The sequence below is a fragment of the Natator depressus genome, chromosome 14 (assembly GCF_965152275.1).
Source record: "Natator depressus isolate rNatDep1 chromosome 14, rNatDep2.hap1, whole genome shotgun sequence".
In the NCBI taxonomy this organism is placed as follows: Eukaryota; Metazoa; Chordata; order Testudines; family Cheloniidae; genus Natator; species Natator depressus.
Window position 1 is genome coordinate 44,278,559 of NC_134247.1, and position 17,792 is coordinate 44,296,350.

The 17,792-nt window shown below is 48.4% G+C and overlaps 1 protein-coding gene across 1 annotated transcript; it reads left to right on the top strand.

The window, feature by feature from the left end:
- The first annotated feature begins 5,818 nt into the window (after positions 1-5,818).
- LOC141998656 (killer cell lectin-like receptor subfamily F member 1) lies at positions 5,819-16,948 on the top strand. The gene is made up of 6 exons (XM_074971529.1): positions 5,819-5,903; positions 7,967-8,065; positions 10,729-10,899; positions 14,717-14,871; positions 15,507-15,619; positions 16,541-16,948. The coding sequence occupies exons 1-6, from the start codon at positions 5,819-5,821 to the stop codon at positions 16,662-16,664; spliced, it is 747 nt and encodes a 248-aa protein (XP_074827630.1). The 3' UTR covers positions 16,665-16,948.
- The last annotated feature ends 844 nt before the right edge of the window (positions 16,949-17,792 follow it).

Sequence of the window (17,792 nt, forward strand, 5' to 3'; positions counted from 1 at the left end):
TGGGAGGGTCTCGGTGGATAATCAGCTGAACACAAGATCCCAGTGCGACACTGTGATGTCTGGATGCGTGAACAGGGGAATCGTGAGTAGGAATAGAAAATGGTTTTACCTCTGGATTCGGCCCTGGTGCCATTGCTGCTGGACTCCTGTGTCCGATGCTGGTGCCCACAATTCATGAAGGGCGTTGATACCTTGCAGAGGGGTCAGAGGAGGGCCACAAGAATGATTAAAGGATTAGAAAACCTGCCGGAGAGTGATAGAGAGACAACGTGGGTGAACTGGTATTTTTTTATCGGAACAAATTCTGCTGGGGGGGAGAGACAAGCTTTTGAGGCACCCTGAGTTCTTCTTCAGGGCTAGAAAAGGTTCTCCCAGTGTCATAGCAAAATGCAGGGTGCAACAGATTAAGAACATAAGAGCTGCCATACTAGGTCAAACCAAAGATCCATCTAGCCCAGTGTCCTGTCTTCTGACACTGTCCAATGCCAGGTGCTTCAGAGGGAATGAACAGAGCAGGGAATCATCAAGTGATCCATCCCCTGTCGCCCATTTCCAGCTTCGGGCAAAAATAAGCTAGCGACACTTCAGAGCATGGTTTTGCCTCCCTGCCCATCCTGGCTAATAGCCATTGATGAACCTATCCTCCATGAATTTATCTAGTTCCTTTTTAAACCCTGTTATGGTCTTGGTCTTTATAACATCCTCTGGCAAGGAGTTCCACAGGTTTACTGTGCATTGTGTGAAGAAATACTTCCTTTTCTTTGGTTTAAGCCTGCTGCCTATTAATTTCATTTGGTGACCCCTAGTTCTTGTGTTATGAGAAGGAGTATATAAAACTTCCTTATTTACTTTCTCCACCAGTCATGATTTTATAGACCTCTATCATATCCTCTCTTAGTCGTCTCTTTTCCAAACTGAAAAGTCCCAGTCTTATTAATCTCTCCTCATATGGAAGCTGTTCCATACCCCTAATAATTTTTGTTGCCCTTTTCTGAACCTTTTCCAGTTCCAATATAACTTTTTGGAGATGGAGCAACCAAATCTGCAAGCAGTATTCAAGATGTGGGCGTACCATGGATTTATATAGAGGCAATATGATATTTTCTGTCTTATTCTCTTTCCTAATGATTCCCAACATTCTGTTCGCTTTTTTGACTGCCGCTGCACATTGAGTGGATCTTTTCAGAGAACTAGCCACAATGACTCCAAGGTCTCTTTCTTTAGTGGTAACGGCTAATTTAGACCCCATCATTTCTTATGTAGGGTTGAGATTATATTTCCCAATGGGCATTACTTTGCATTTACCAACATTGAATTTCAGCTGCCATTCTGTTGTCCATAAGTAGCATAACTAGTTAGCATATATTGAAAGGGACTATTCAAGGTGGAATGGCCCATTGACACCTCTGCAGTCACAGGACAAAAAAGGCAGTTACGGGGTTAGTGGGTTACCAATTGTTGTAATAAGCCATAAATCCAGTGTCTCTGTTCAGTCCAGGACTTTTAGTGTCTAGGCTATATCTACACTACATTCGGATCGACGCTCCAGTGATCGATGCACAGGGGGTTGATTTAGCAGGTCTAATGAAGACCTGCCAAATCACCCGCAGATCGCTCTACAATCGACCCCAGTACTCCCCCATGAATGAGAAGAGTAAGGTAAGTAAACGGGAGAGTGTCTCCTGTCGACCCAGTGCGGTGTAGACACCACAGTAAGTCAACCTAAGCTACGTCAACTCCAGCTACCGTATTCACATAGTTGGAGTGGCATAACTTAGGTCAACTTACTGCGGTAGTGTAGACATAGCCAAGCAGAGTAATGAATTTAAGCTTCCAGGCTCGTTTTTTTGGAAGGTTTTGTGCAGGATTCCTTTGAGGAGGAGCACTGAGAGGTCAGATATGGAGTGATCACTCTGTGAAAAGTGTTCATCCACAGGTGACGGGGTGTTTTTGTTTTTTAACGTTTTCCTGTGTGAGTTCATTGGACAGCACAGTGATTGTCTGAATTCGTCCACATAGTTGCAACTGGGTCATATCATTATAGTGCTAGATTCAAGGAGTTCAATCTATTTAGCTTAACAAATGGAAGGTTGTGAGTATCTACCTGGGGAAAAATATTTGATAATGGGCTTTTCAATCTTGCAGGCAAAAAGATCTAACAAGATCCAGTGGTTGGAAGTTGAAGCTAGATAAATTCAGGCTGGAAATAAGGTGCAAGATATTTAACAGCGAGTGTAATTAATCATTGGAACAACTTACCAAGGGCTGCGGTGGATTCTCCATCACTAGCAATTTTTAAATCAAGATTGGATGTTTTCTAAGGGCTTGTCTACACTACAGGTTATGTCGGTATTATTTATGTTGCTCAGGGTGGGAATAAGCCACCTCCCCGCCCCCATCCCCGAACAACATAAATTACGCCAACCTAAGCACCAGTGTATGACAGCGCTTCTCCCACCGACATAGCAACCGCCTTTCGCAGAGGTGGTTTTGTTATGCCAACGGGAGAGCTCTCTCCTGTCAGGATACATACAGCTGCCCCACTGTAGCACTTCTAGTATAGACTAGTCCTAAAAGACCTGCTCTAGTTCAGATCAAAATGATTTTGGGGAAGCTCTATGGTGTTTGCTATATCAGAGGTATAGCAGATCACAATGGTCCCTTCTGGCTCTGAAATCTCTGAATTATGGGGAACTACAGGTCTCACAAGGCACTGCAGCGACATTTGGGACTCTTCAATATTTTGGGGGATTTTTTTCACCAGCCTGACATTTCCACAGAGGAAAAAGAAAACCATTTCCCAGCAACGGTCTTCACCCCGAGGGGCTGCTGTCGAGTGCGGACACAGAGTAACAACGTTCTGAGGCAGGTCCACATATCAAGAGGGTGCAAGTCAGGGGGCTGCCATCACAAGCTAGATCTGAGAGACGACATCTTTCCTCACCTATTGCAAGTGGAAGGATGGTGCACAGAGCACAGGAAAAAAACCAAGCCCATAAGGTCATTTGTGGGTTAGCCGGGGTCAATCGCTGTTGTTGCAGTGTGTGTGGTAAGGTAATTTCCAGACAGACCGCAGCTCTCACTGACCAATACCTGCATAGAAACAGGCCTTGAAGCAGACTAGTTGAGTCTGTTCTAAAAATCCTGCCTGCTTTTAGCGCTAGGGAAATGACTAGTATGGAAGCACATTGCCAGGCCGAAGGCGCAAGAACAGACTCAGTCCCTTCTCACTGTACTATCTAAGCCTCTCACATAGACTGATAATAATCCCTCGCTCCTAGGTAGCACTTTTCATCCATAGAGCACCAAGCGCTTCACGAAGGAATGCCAGTGTTATTATCCCTATTTTATAGATGGGGAAACTGAGTCACAGAGTGGCGCCCAAGGTCACCCAGCTGGCAGAACTGAGGCCTCCTGAGTCCCTCTCCAGTAGCCACCAGGCCACACTTTCTCTCAACAGGAGGACCAGTCTACAGAAGGGAAACTGAGGCACAAAGGTTGGCGGGTTTTCAACCCATGGAACTCCTTGCCAGAGGATGTTGTGAAGGCCAAGACTATAACAAGTTCAAAAAAGAACTAGATAAGTTCATGGAGGATAGGCCCATCAATGGGCAGGGATGGTGTCCCTAGCCTCTGTTTGCCAGAAGCTGGAAATGGGTGATGGGATGGATCCTCAATCCATTGAGGATTCCCTGTTCTGTTCATTCCCTCTGGGGCACCTGGCATTGGCCACTGTCGGCAGACAGGATACTGGGCTAGATGGACCTTTGGTCTGACCCAGTACGGCCGTTCTTATGTTCTTAAAGGGAAACAGCCCACTTTAAGTGTCTCACCCAAGGGCACAAAGAGAGCCTGTGGCAGAGGTGGGTACCTCGATCCCTTGCGTCCTGGATCAGCGCCTTTCCTTCCATGGAAAGCAGAATGAGTTCTGGCTGATAAGAGAAAAAATCTGGGCTGCTGATGCCACAGTTCCTGTTGGCCAGTGACTGGCAGGGCTGCCTCTGAAAGAATCTGCATTTTATTCTTAAAATGTTCATGTGAGTGAATTCACTCAGGGGCTGATTAGAGCCAAGCCTGGGGAGTTGGCAGATGCCAGCTTCTCCCACACAAATGTCACTTTGCTGCGCCCATCAATCCCAATGCACAGGCCCCCCGATGTCTCAGCCTTGGGTCATCTCACCCACATTTCTGCCAAGGCACCTCAGTCCAGTCCTGCCACTGGGAGAGCTGGTAACGCCATTCATGTTCTGCGCGTAGTTTTCTTTCCCAGGGAGTTACCTACCCCCGTGGGGTGAATGCGGTCTGCACGGATTAATGAGCTTGCCCTGCGCCCCAGAGTTCTTCTTGTTCCGGGACACTCCCAATTCTGGGGAACCCCCTTCCCAAGCACGCTTGTCCCAAACTGGGGCTCCCCTGCAGGCTGGAAATGGAACAGCGGCTCATCAAGGAGTCTGGAGTCTTCTTTGCTCTCTCTCCTTCCTGCCTTTCCTCCCTTCTTGTCTTTTCTTGCTCATTTCGTCCATGCTCCCCTCTCCCCGAAAGCCGTGGAGGGGTCTCCAGCAGCAGGTTGGTGCAGGCAGGTCCAGTAGCTGAGCAGAGAAGGGGTTTGCCAAGGCCTGTAGCTGTGAACATAAGCAGCTCCCACAGCCGGCTGCCTTTGGGACCACTGAGTTAGCAGGGAGGGGAGTGGCCGCGAATATACCTTCTCCCTTATGCCTGGGGCATGGTGGCCAAACCCCATCACCAGGTTGCCTCATTCTAAGCCCTCCTAATAGCTCACTGGGCTGTCAGCTGCATAAGCAACGACCTTCACACATACACTGAGCAACTGTGGGAACCTGTTAGTGTTACCCTCATCCTTCCTCTCGCCTGGGCCCGTGGGCGACCCTCGCTCGGTGTCTCACAGCCGAGCGTACGTGGCCAGTGCTGGCAGGCAGGGGCACAGCTCGTTTCTGGGGAGCGCCAAGTGCCAGGGCCTTGGGGAAAAGATGAAATAACAATCGTTCTCTCCACAGAACGGGCCCAGTCGTTGGCCTCTTCGCTTCCAAGCCACACTTTGGCCCAGCGGCAGCAGAGCGGTGGCTGAGTTAGGTGCAACGGAAACTTAACTTGAACTTCCACCCCTGCTGTTTTTGGGTGGCCATCGAGTCAGTCGTCACGATGCTGACATGAGCGGGGACGGCTGCAGGGCCCTCGGGGGCGTATAAAGGTGAGAAGGACCCCTCAAAACTCAGCCCCCGCTGCTTGTGGGAACCCGGTGACTTAACACCTGGTTCTACACGGCTGTGACTCACGCTCAAGTTCACCTCGCTCCAGCAGAGCAGTCGCCCCTGCGAAGGGGGATTCACGCCCAGCGTCCCTCGAACGCACCAGCTGTGTAGACAAGGGAGCATCAATGCATGGGCCTGGCCATCCCAAACCCATTGGGGAAGAAAGGGCAACGTGTCTGGATTCAAGATGGCCAAGCCCAGCAGGAAACCGCCACTGAATCTTTGAACACTTTATTGTCACGGCCATTTTGAAGGCAGAATTTCTCGTGCTGGGGGCTCGCTGCCCAACTGGACGGCTTTCTGTTGGCACCCCGAAGGTTCTAATACTGCCTCTCCCTCTGGTGTCAGTTGCTCTTGGGTAAGGATGTGAGACCTGCTAATGAAGGAAATCCCCAGCGCAGAGATAGGAAGGAAATCCACCAGCCCCTGACAGATGCTACTTCTTGATTTTGGAGGCATCGCTCGCCTTGGTGTGCACGTATATCTCAGCGGCTGCCCTTCCACACAGCATCCCTTGCTGGGTGCTGCCTTCTTTTGCTGCCTGGACCATGACTGAGGAAATTATCTACGCTGATATAAATGTTCTGGAAGACGCATCCCCCACCAGCCAACCCTCTCCCCCTAAGCACCACGGTAAGTGTATTCGATTTTATTCTCCCCCTATTTGTCCTAAGTTCGGGATTCTGCTTTCCACACATGCGTTTTGCGTTTATTAAAGTTTAGCCGGCAGAGTTCAGAGAGCAGTTTTCTAGCTGCCAGGCGCTGCTCATTGCCATAGGAAAAGCTTCTCCTGGTATCTGCCATTCTTTGGCATAACACAGAACACTTGGTTTGTTCATCATTTACACTCACATGCCAAGGCAGTAAAATGTAATAGCTTTTATACATCTTCTGGGGGATTTCAGTAAGTTATATTGATACACCAGCTGGGGATCAGGCCTGCTGACTCCCACGGACCTCTGGCTGGTTTACATTAGCTGGGAGTGAGAAAAGAAGGAAGGGGCAAGTTCAGGGTGACAATTGAGCACAAACACCCTGGGAGACTCAGTGAGCAGAATTTGATTATTGAATTTGGAGGGAGGAGCCAAGTTCCTGATGTCGGTGAGCCCAGTGTAAACCCGGTGACCCCACTGCAGTCCTCGGACTCAGGCCCAGGTTCTGCTCTCACTTCTTGTTCTGAATTCAGTGAGTGCAACTGAGATCCGAATCAGGAGCCAGCGCAAGGTGATGCAGGGCGAGCACGGCAGAGACAGGCTTTGGGGCTGCAAATAAAACTAGCTAGGGAGTCCGGCAGGGGCTGGGATGGATGGAAGTTGTGTAGAAGGGTGGAAGGACCAGAAGGACAAAGTGAGGTTATCCCAGTGGCTGCCATTAGATGTGTTCACATCTGAACCGGCTGCCGAGAAATGACTCTCTTCCCTTTTACTAGCAAGTGAAACGTCACTGGATTTAGAAACTGTTTAGTTCTCTCAGCTCAAAGGCTCAAAGAAAATCCAGAGCGCATTAATCGTAGGGCAGTGGGCCAAATTCATCACTGTTGGGGCAGGGAATTCTAAAGTATCTCTCTCCCTGCCAGCTAAGCCTGTTGCCTGTGTGTGTATGTGTGTGCGCACGTGTGTCTCTGAGTGTGTGTGTGTGTGCGTGTGCGTGTGTGTGTGTGCATTCACCCCTTCGCACCAGTGGGGGAGGATGTTTTGTGCGGCTGCCACCTGTTCCCACAGCAGAATTTCCATCAGGGTTCACACCACCAGAAACTGACAACAACTCACAACAAAGTTAGCCCGATGACTGTGTGGGAGGCTCAGCCCGAGGAGTACCTATCCTCCTTGCCAGAGCAGCTCTCACCTCTGAGCCAAGTTGTTATGTTCAGCATCGCCAGTGATGGCAAGTCGAGCCAGCCCATAGCGAAGAGAAGGACATGAGGAGTCTGAACAGATGCTGAAGGGTTCTGCTTCGTGGCCCAGCGCTGAGAGCATGGACTAAGCCAACAAGCAGGAATGCTGAGCACGAGTCAGGAGCAGTATGTTTGGATACAATTCAAATCTGGCCCATGAACTGCAATGGATCATATGTCTGTTTGGTAGATAGCCCCAAATCACTCTGGTGCCAGCGGCTTTTCTCCTGGGCTGACTGGACGGGACTGCGGTGGGGACAGGAAGATTAAAACCCCTGCTGAAATCTGACCCACTTGTCCAATAGTTTCACATTGCTCTGGAAATACCAGTCAAACACTCTGGCCAGCTGGTCAATGGGGGGGCTCCTAAGAATAGCATATCCCTGTCTGACGGCTTTACAACTGGCTCCAGCAGCATATTGCCTTTAATGTCAGGAGTATGTCTACACTGCAAAGAAATACCCATGGCATTGAGTGTCCAGACCAACGGATTCGGGCTGCAGGTCTAAAAATTGCAGTGTAGACATCCAGGTTTGGACTGGACCCCAGGCTCTGAAATCCTGTGAGGGTCTCAGAGCCTGGGATCCAGCCAGAGCGTCTACACTGCTATTTTTGATCCCACAGCCCAAGCTCCACGAGCCCGAGGCAATCGATCCAGGCTCTGAGATTTGGCACTGCGCGTTTTTGTTTGCAGTGTAGACATCCCCCCGAGTGGCCAGAGAGACAGAAAGCCAGATAAGCACACACGCCTCTTTGTTTAAGTAGCTACAGAAAGTGCTTCACTAAATATTGCATCTCACAGATCTCCGGGGATTTTCACACTGGCCCGGGTTCGTTCTGTGGATTGCTTTGGCTGGCGACGTGATCCTGGCTACAGCGGTAATTGCACTGGGCATGCAGGGTGAGTAGCTCATGGCCTGCTATCCATTGAAACAGGTCCCTTGTGACAGAGGCTGGCTGGGAAATTTTCACTGGATCGGCTTTCCATTGGGAAATGCAGGTGCATCGGAACCGAACGAGTTTTGGGGGAACGCGTCAGTGTCAATAAAATTGTCACCAGGAAACAATCCAAATAAATCTTTAAATTTCCTCCTTGGGTTTCAATAATGTTGAAATGTTTTGTTTTGATGAGGTAAACATGTTTCAGTTTGACTTATTTGGTTTCAGTAAGCTCAAAATGTTTCATTCCGATAAGGTAAAATGTTTCGTTTTGACTTTCCCATTTTGATTCATTTTGTTTCTACATTTATAGTCCATAAAAAGCTAAATGTTAATGATATATTTATATCTCCGAATGTTACACGTTTAACATCATATTGCATACGATATGAAAATGTTTTGACTTGTCATAATGAAATGCTTTTTTACCTTACCATGGTGAAACCTTTTGACATTATCGAAACAACTGTTTCTGAACGGAGGTTTTTTTTAGAGTTTCCATTTTGCGGGAAATTTCGTCAAAATTTTGCGGGAAGTTTTGTCAAAATTTCGACTTTTCATTCCAATTCAGAATGGAAACAAATTTCTAAATGTTGGAAACGGAGAATCCGTTTGCTGAGTAACTCTTCAGCGATGTAGCCCCAATTCTCCTGTCCCGGCATGGTGCCCTTGAGGTTTTGCTCCACTTGTCAGTAGATGACTGGACGCTTCATCACAGCCTGGGCAAAGTGCTACAAGAACAAGGTCCAGACTGAGCTTGGTTCCTGAAACTCAGGTCATCCAGTTGGGGGGAAATTTGATCTTTGTCAGATATTGTTGCCCCTTTGGTTCGAATGGTTTATTGCTGTTCATGGCCTTGCAGGGCTGTTGCCGTTAGGAGAAATCAGTATGAGTCAGGTCTGTTCTCGTGTCATCTTGTTTATTTACAAAAAATGTGCATAAAGTCCTGTTTCTCTAATCACAGGAGAAACAAACAGCAGCAGGAAGTCTCCTTGCTCAGAAATCCCCAAGCCTGCCTCTCCACTGAGCTCGGTGCCCAAGAATTTCTGTCCCTGTGATTCCTCTCAGGGGTCATGCTCACAACTGCTTCTCCTTGGCTTCCCCCCCATCCCCAACACATAGAGGCTACCATAGGCGCCGACTTCTGCTGGCACCGGTGGTTGCCCGACCCCCCTCTGCCCACGGGCCCGCCCCAACTCCCCGCCCTGCCCCTCCCACCCCTGCCCCGACCCCATTCCAACCCCTTCCACAAAGTCCCCGCCCCAACTCCGCCCCTTCCCTGCCCCTATTCCATCCCCTTCCCCAAAATCCCCGCTCTGGCCCCACCTCTTCCCGGCCTCCTCCCCTTAGTGCGCCACATTCCCGCTCCTCCCCCCTCCCTTCCAGAGCTTGTTATGCCGCAAAACAGCTGTTTTGCAGCGGCTAGTGCTGGGAGGAGAAGTGGGGACACAGCGCGCTCAGGAGAGGAGGCAGAGATGGAGCTGAGGTGAGGTGGGGGGGCAGAGCACCCACCAATTTTTCCCCGTGGGTGCTCCAACCCTGGAGCACCCATGGAGTCGGCGCCTATGGAGGCTACAACTGATGACTTAGCCCCTGCGTTTCCAACCAGGAAACCTCTCCGCCCACCTGGCTTAGCTCTGATTTCCCACGTGGCCTGTTGCAATGGGTGGTAACCTCTGCTGCCTGCAGCTGTCTCTGCCATAGAAGGGGGCTTAATTGCTCCTCTTGTTGAGCCTGAAGGAGGTTGCTTGGCTCCCACTGGCTTTCATTAGGCCACTGATTGTCCTTGGGTCAAACACCCCTGGAAGAGAACTTTCAACATCACGATATGAAGGAAAACATGGAATGGATTAGAATATTCATCATGAGCAAAGCTCTTCCTTCCTTCCTTCCTTCCTGCCACACTCCATCACCTCTGTACCTACCAGGGTCAACAGACGCTCCTTGGTGATTTTTCAAGTCATCACATTCTCACTGTTCAGATCCCTAAATCGTGATGATCATTCCAATTCCTTACCCCTTTGCGGGGCGCTGGCAGATTTCAGGGTCTGGCAGGTCAGTTTCCTGTCTGGAGGAGAGATTGGTAATGCGGATCCCAGGGTATTTCCTAGTGCAATTTGTTTATTTACTAGATAGATAGATAGGGAGGGTGTGCGTGGGGATAGATAGATAGAGAGATAGAGAGGGAGGGTGTGCGTGGGGATAGATAGATAGAGAGATAGAGAGATAGGGTGTGCGTGGGGATAGATAGATAGATATCTTGGTTCCTGGTCATAAACTGCTCCCTCGCAATGCCCCCTGGCAGAAGCCCCAGTGCCAGTCACCAAGAAGCAGGTATCCTCTTTGTCTCTTGCACTCTCACCCTGTTCCTTGTTCCTGCCTCAGCCCTGGGGAAACCCCCATAGTCCAAGCTGCTCACCTAGGACTGCATGGTCTGGATGGGTGCCCTGGCCATTAGCGCTCTTTAGGGGCAGCTGCTGTGCAGCACAAGGGACCTCGGGAAATCCCTGGGACTCCAGGGGCCCCTGGGCGCTCGTACATCAGTGACCGTTAAAGTGCACAACCCAAGCTCCTGCAGCCATAACGGCAACAGGAACGACCGCTCACCTGGCTGTTGCTTGGAAGTTTTCCAGGGCCGCTCCCCGCAGACGGACACTGGCGCCGTCTCATCGGTCCCCGAGAGCAGCAGTGTCGCTCAGAGAAACTCCCCCGGCACAGAATGCAACAGGAGCCTGGAGGACTTGGTGTCTCGCCTGAAGCAGGGTCTGTGTCACTCAGCCCAGAGCCCCTCAGCAGGTAACTGTGGCTCGCTGTGGCTCTGAGCCCCTTGGCATGTTCCATGCACCGTGCAGGTAGAGAGGGGCCTGTTTGAAGGAGGCAGGCTATGGGCAGGCCAGCCTGCTAGCCTCTTTCCTCCTCCCATCCCAGTTCTCAGGGGGCCATGGAGATTTTCTCTCACTCAGCGAGGCCAGAGGGGGGGGCACTGTGGATGGGGGAGGCAAGAAGGGGATCTTCTCCCATCTTTCCTCCAAGGATAACAAATACGTCAAGGGCTGTTATAAAGACGGCGGGGATCAATTGTTCTCTGTGGCCACTGAAGGCAGGATGAGACGCAGTGGGCTTCATCTGCAGCAAGGGAGATTCAGGTTAGATATTAGGAAAAACTTTCTAACTCTGAGGGGAGTTACTCTCTGGAACAGGCTTCCTAGGGAGGTTGTGGAATCCCAGTCACTGGAGGTGTTTAAGATCAGGCTGGACAAACACCTGCCAGGGATGATCTAGGTTTACTTGGTCATGCTCAGCGCAGGAGACTGGACTTTATGACCTCTCAAGGTCCCGTCCAGCCCGACATTTCTATGGGTCTGTGAGAAGTGGTGCTGCTGAGAGAAGGTCTCCTTCCGCCAACCTCAGACCAGGAGAAGATGAGCCTGGGGCATCTTTCCCCTTCCCCAGCAACGGGAGGGAGGCCGGAGGTGGAGCAGAAGCATGGATATTAGCATCTGGCACCAGATCCCAGTGAGGCCAGGCCATCAGAGAAAGCACTGGCCAGGGGTAGGAGACACAGCCATTTCCGACCTTCCCCATCTAAGTGGGCTCAGAGGAAGGAAATTTCTTTCCAAGTCTCCCCAGTGCCAGCAGTGGCCGGAGGTAGGGCAGACACTGGGTGCCTGAATTCCTTGTCTGGAGGCGTCAGGGGAAGGTGGGAAGTGCTGGCTACAGACAGACAAGCAAATACTTTTGTGATCTAACTTGGACAATGTTTGCTGGCCAACTAGCCCTGCTGGTCAGACGCCTCTCAGTGGGGATTGTGGGGCACAGTGACCTCTAGGGGTCAGTCAGGGCAATTCTCAGGGTGAGCAGGATTGCTGAGCGAATAATTGATTTTTCGTTACAGGGGCTGAACCAAGAAAACTAAGGGCTAAGGGGGGCAGGAGGGAGAAAAAATAAACAAGGGTTCAAACCAAAACTGCATTTTTTGGAAGATTTTCAATGTATGGGAAAAAAATGAAAAAGCTTCATTTTGTCAACCTAACACTAATTTATTTTTTTCATTTTTCAGAGGTATTTTGCCCTTTTAAAATGTATTTATTTTTATAATAGCCAAACTGGAAGTTGAAATACTGTTTCAAAATGAGAGGTCGAAATGACACATTTTGATATGGCTGAAATGAACCATTTTGTCTTTTTCCGGAAAACAAACAACGTAGGGGGGCCAAAACGATTGGTGGAAGAATTCAATCCAAAATTGTGAACAGCTTGAGTGCAAAAAAAATGCATAATTTGGCAATTTTACTGAGATTTCCGCCCCCCCCAGCTCTAGTGAGCAGGACAGGTTGTTCTATGATACTAGCATAATGAATTCCAAGAAAGACTGTATTTAGTGATCGTAAAGATTTCATCAAGGTACCCAGTATCCATCCACCCAAAGGCACAGTCACGTTGCCTACATCACTGTCAGAAACACACTCCAGCGGTCTCTGAGGCCTTCACTCCCACCTCCAGCGACTACCAGAAAGCCCTAGGCATCCCGGCTTCCCCCAACCCTCACACAGAAACCTGAGCAGTGACCTCAGACGCTCTCTTGTAACAACAGAGCAGCACGTCTGCCTGTTACACAGCCCCTGGTCTGGGAACCAAGCGGATCTGCTTTGTCGGGGCTGAGGGCATCCTTCGGGTTTTGCTCCGGCCTGCGAGAGGAGTGGAGATCAGGGGCAGCGCGGAGGCAGCTGGGTATGGCTGAGGCTGAGCGTGTCGGGCTAGTTGTGGCTGATGCCTGGGGCTGGGAATGCCCAGGTGGTTCTGGGTGACGGTTGAGGGGGCAGCGATAGTGATGGGCGTAACGCTGAGTGAGGACCCTAGGGCTAGATCCACAAAGGGACTTAGATGATTAACTGCCATCGAGGAGACTAAGTCCAACATTTCGATACTGCTGAGATCCTCAAAACCCACTCCCAGCTGCCACTTAACCCTGTAGGTGTGTAGCATAAAGGACAGCTGGGGTTGCTACAGGATTTTGGCTGGTAGCGTGTCTCTCTTATGCCCACTTACAGCCCTCTGCCAGGAGGTGGGAAACCCAGGTTTGAATGCTGCCTGATCTGGAACTGGGGATTGCACCCAGCTCTCCCAGCTGAGTGCCCCAAACCCTGGGCTGTTGAGTCTTGTAGGGGAAATCTCTCCTGTTGAAACTGTTCCACTTTGTGTCATAATTAAACAGTGAAACAGTTTGCCAGTGAGATCAAAGTGTCTCCTCTTTGCCATGCAATGAAAAGAGTTTGACACAAAGTGCCAGACTGTTTCATTACAACGCAAACCGGAGACCTGTTGATCTAGAAAAGAAAAGACAACCAGATGTTTCAAGCATAGATTCGTAGATTCCAAGGCCAGAAGGGACCACTGTTATCATCTAGTCCAGCAGTTCTCAAACTGGGGGTCAGAACCCTGAAGTGATCGCGACCCCATTGTAATGGGGTTACCAGGGCTGGCGTTAGATTTGCTGGTGCCCAGGGCTGAAGCCCAAACCCAAGCCCCAGCGCCCGGGGCTGAAGCCTGAGGATTTCAGTGCTGGGTGATGGGTCTCAGGCTTTGGCTTTGGTCCCCCCTCCCGGGGCGGTGAGGCTGGGGAGGGCTCAGGCTTCGGTCCCCCCTCTTGGGGTCGTGTAGTAATATTTGTTGTCAGAAGGGGATCGCAGTGCAGTGAAGTTTGAGAACCCCTGAGCTAGTCTGACGCCCGGTATGACAGGCCAGAGAACTGCCTAAAATAATTCCTAGAGCAGATCTTTCAGAAAAAGATCCCATCTTGATTTTAAAATGGTCAGCGATGGAGAATCCACCACGACCCTTGGTAAATGGTTCCAATGGTTAATTACCTTCACTGGTAAAAATTTACACCTTATTTCTAATCTGAATTTGTCTAGCTTCAACTTCCAGTCATTGGATCACGTTATACTTCTCTGCTAGTAGTCTATTATGAAATATTTGTTTCCCACATAGATAATTACAGACTGTGATCGAGTCACCCCTTAACCTTCTCTTTGTTAAGCTAAGTAGCTCTAGCTCTTTGAGTCTATCACTGTGCAAAAGGTTTTCTAATCCTTAGATCATTCTCGTGGCTCTTCTCTGAACCCTCTGCAGTTTATCAACATTGTTTTTGATCAGCACAAAGTAGCAGCTGCCCTTAAGGAATTATAAAATTAAATCACAGACTCTTTCAACTTATTATGACACGGCATGAAACAATGTAAAGAATTATACCAATCGTATAAAAATAAGAATCCGTAAAATGAACTTCAAAGTGAAATTTTGAAATGTTCGGAACGGAACATTTTCCACAATAAAAAAAACTTGTTTTTCTGGAACTTCTTTTTCTGTGAGAATATGTCTCGAAATTGACACGGTTTCGTGAGAACATTTTGTTGAAACAGCTTTTGTACTGAAAAAGGGTTTTGAGAAAAATGTTCTGACCAGCTCTCATTGTTAAATATTGAGAAAGTCTCTGGATGGGATCACCGATAGTGCCTAACTCAGTGGGATTTGTACCCTCTCTGAGCTGTTGTAAGCATGTTCCCTGGGGCTAACAATCATTAATGCTCTGTCTCGCCACATCTCTCTCCAGACGGCTCCAGCTGCAAACTCTGCCCCATGGACTGGCTGTCGCACAGGGGAAAGTGTTACTGGTTTTCCAAAGACAGCAAAACCTGGAACGAGAGCCGTGCTGACTGCTCAGCGAAGAGCTCTCGAAAGCTAGTGATCCAGGACGGGGAGGAGATGGTAAAGTAAAACAGAGGGGGCTAGACTTCTGCTGGAGTGGGTCACTGGTTACATGGTCCCAGATGTGCCAGAGGTGAAGGGGATTTCTTCCTGAGGATGCTAATGCAGCATTACAGCTGGCGTAGCTCCCACATGCTTTGCTCCCCATCAACAGGGGGATTGGAGAACCGGGAGAGCCCCAACCCCATCTGTCCCCCTGCCTCCGCTTATTCCTCCTCCTGTCTCAAGCTGATGGATGCTCCTTCCCCATCAGGATCCAAGCATGGGGAACAGCAAGGCGGGAGGTAGAGAGGTATATTAACCACTCTGGGTGTGATTTTCAGAAGCTCAAAAGGGAGTTAGGAGCATCAGTCCCGGTCAATGGGGTGACAAGTGACTGTCACGGTTACTTCTGCTCCTAATTCCTGGAGACACTTGTGTCATCTAGCCCTGAGCCCCGTTTACATGAGCGCTCCCACGGTGCTGTTACACAGATGGTAGAAACGCTGGGACATAACAACAGAAGAACTTCCAGTGCAGATGGGGCCTAAATACTTAAGTGCCTGTTTTGAGAACAGTCTGCCAAGTTTGCTGGCTGAAGCAAAGAATCCTAGAACTCTAGCAGGTTGCACTCACCCTTTGTCTTCACCCCACAGGCGTTCATAGAGAACATCACACGGGGTCTATATCATGTCTGGCTCGGGCTCCGGGTTACATCTCCAGAGAAGAACTGGACCTGGGTGGACAGCTCCATGTTAGACCAAACTCTGTGAGTGTTGCCCAGTGGTTGCTATTTTTTTTTTTTTTTTTTAAAAAGCATATGTAATGGCACCCTCTGGTTTAGCTATTCCTCGGCCTTGAGCACATGTAGCCGTGCATCTCAACAAACCAAACTGCAAGATTGCTTCCGCACCAGGGCCAACTCTGTGAGCGCACGGACTCTAGCAACAACAACGGTGACTGTTTGTCAGTGACCAGTAAATTCACTGGAAAAAATAATGTATTTTTGGGGGCAATGAACCTAGTTGTGAAGTCAACACAAATTAGCCAATAGTTTTGGCTGTCAATTCCCCCCCCCTCAAAAAATGTTTAAATGGTTTGCTTGACTGTTTGAAATGCAGTGTTGCAACTTTTCATTTCGAAATGATGCATTGTTTCAAAATTTAGCGATGTGTATTAAAAAGAAAAGATGTAAAAGTTCCCAAAACAAAGACTAATATATATCTATCTTCATTTCATTTAATGTAGGGTTGTTTTTCAACTCGTAATGATTTTTTTCCCTGTTCAGTTTTTCATTCCAGAAAGAAAAACCTAGGAGGCAAAAATCAGTTTTGGTTTGAACCAAACAAATTTTTTATTTTTATTGTATTTTTCAGGTCAGCTCCCAAACTGAAAAAAAATCAATGATTTGCTTAGCTCTGGCAGCAGCCTCATAAGCCTCTGTCTGTGGTGTAGCCACTAGACAGGGACAAAGAGAGACCCTGCGCGAGCATGGATTACACAGAGCTCATGAAAGAATTCAAACTGCCCTTTGGATTAGAATGAAGACCCCACTACTTTAGGTTCCTTTCGTTTAATCGAAGCACATAAGGACAAATTTGTCCCTGATGTAATCAACTCCATTGATTTAGGCAGAGTTACAGAGGGTCTGAATTTGGCTCATTGACTTCCTTTCTCCTCTGTTTTACAGGTTCCCAGTAACAGGTCCTGCCGACATGAACAGCTGCGGGGTGATAAAAGGGAATCGGATTCACTCTGAAACCTGCAGTGCTGAATTCAAATGGATTTGCCAGAAGGAAGCCATGCCGCTATAAACAGTGGCATTAGAGACACTCATTCCTGTAACAGACCGGTACACTGCCTTGGGTTTCAGTCTTCGGGCCAGACTTCCAGGACCGGATGTGCCTGAGGAGACATGTACGTGCATCCTCAAACCAGCTATGTGTATCTTCAGCTCAGGTAAATGCGTGTGCAAAGCAGGCCCAAGGCCAAAGGCGCATCTCATGGACGTGAACACTGCACCACTGACTCTGGCCCAGCAAGAACACAGCTCTTCCTCCCACTGTCTCCCCTTCCACCATCATCGATTCCCTGGCTCCACCCCTTCCTCCTTCACCCCCGTTGCCTCTTCTGCTTTCTGCCTCTCACGCCCGGTACTTTAATTCCCTTGTTCTCCACCTAGCTCAGTGGGAGGGACACTTTCACATCCTTGTTCTCCTGGATCTGGTCTCTCTGCCATCTCCTCAGCTCTCCTGGGTCTTCTCCTGCTTTTCTGACTATCCTTCCTTCAGCATCTCCTTGACAACCTTGAAACCTTTTTAACCCAATGTTTTTCAAATCAGGTGTTTCATGAAAGCTGACAATGGCTCTTGAACAGTTTCAGTTTCGAGGAGTTGGCATTTTCTGACAAAAAAAAAAATCAGAACGTTGCTAACCACAACTATGCGTTTCTCAGATTTTTGTGAATTTTTAATCATTTGTAATTTCTAACCACCTCTCTTCATTTCCCATTTTTAATAAATTATCAACATTTTATAATCTTTCATTGTCAGAATAAGGCTATTGTAATGTTTTTGGCAGTTTAGGCACATGGTGGATTTTTATTTAATTATTTCACATTTTTTTAAAAATTTGTTTGCAAAAGGAAAGCAATAAACAATAAATGCTCAAGGGAAAATTTGCTAAAAATAGGGGGAAAATTTTAAAAAGAAATTATTTTTAATGAAAAATATTGATGTTGAGAAAAGGTCATTTTTGACCAAAAACTCCCCCAAACAAACCAACTTATATTTCAAAAATATTGACCAAATAAAACTTTTTTAAAAATTACAAAAATTGATATTACTGATCTATTTAAGACAAAGCAAAAAAAAAAAAAAATTAAAACTGCCAAGCCCTTTACACCACAAAGCAGCAAATTAGCAAATAAAAAGACTTATTTT

Bases quoted from the DNA above. Each gene is read 5' to 3' on its own strand.
- LOC141998656 (XM_074971529.1), top strand. From the start codon at position 5,819: ATGACTGAGGAAATTATCTACGCTGATATAAATGTTCTGGAAGACGCA. The intron at 10,900-14,716 runs GTAACTGTGGCT...ATCTCTCTCCAG, and splicing joins AGCCCAGAGCCCCTCAGCAG to ACGGCTCCAGCTGCAAACTC. The intron at 15,620-16,540 runs GTGAGTGTTGCC...TCTGTTTTACAG, and splicing joins TCCATGTTAGACCAAACTCT to GTTCCCAGTAACAGGTCCTG.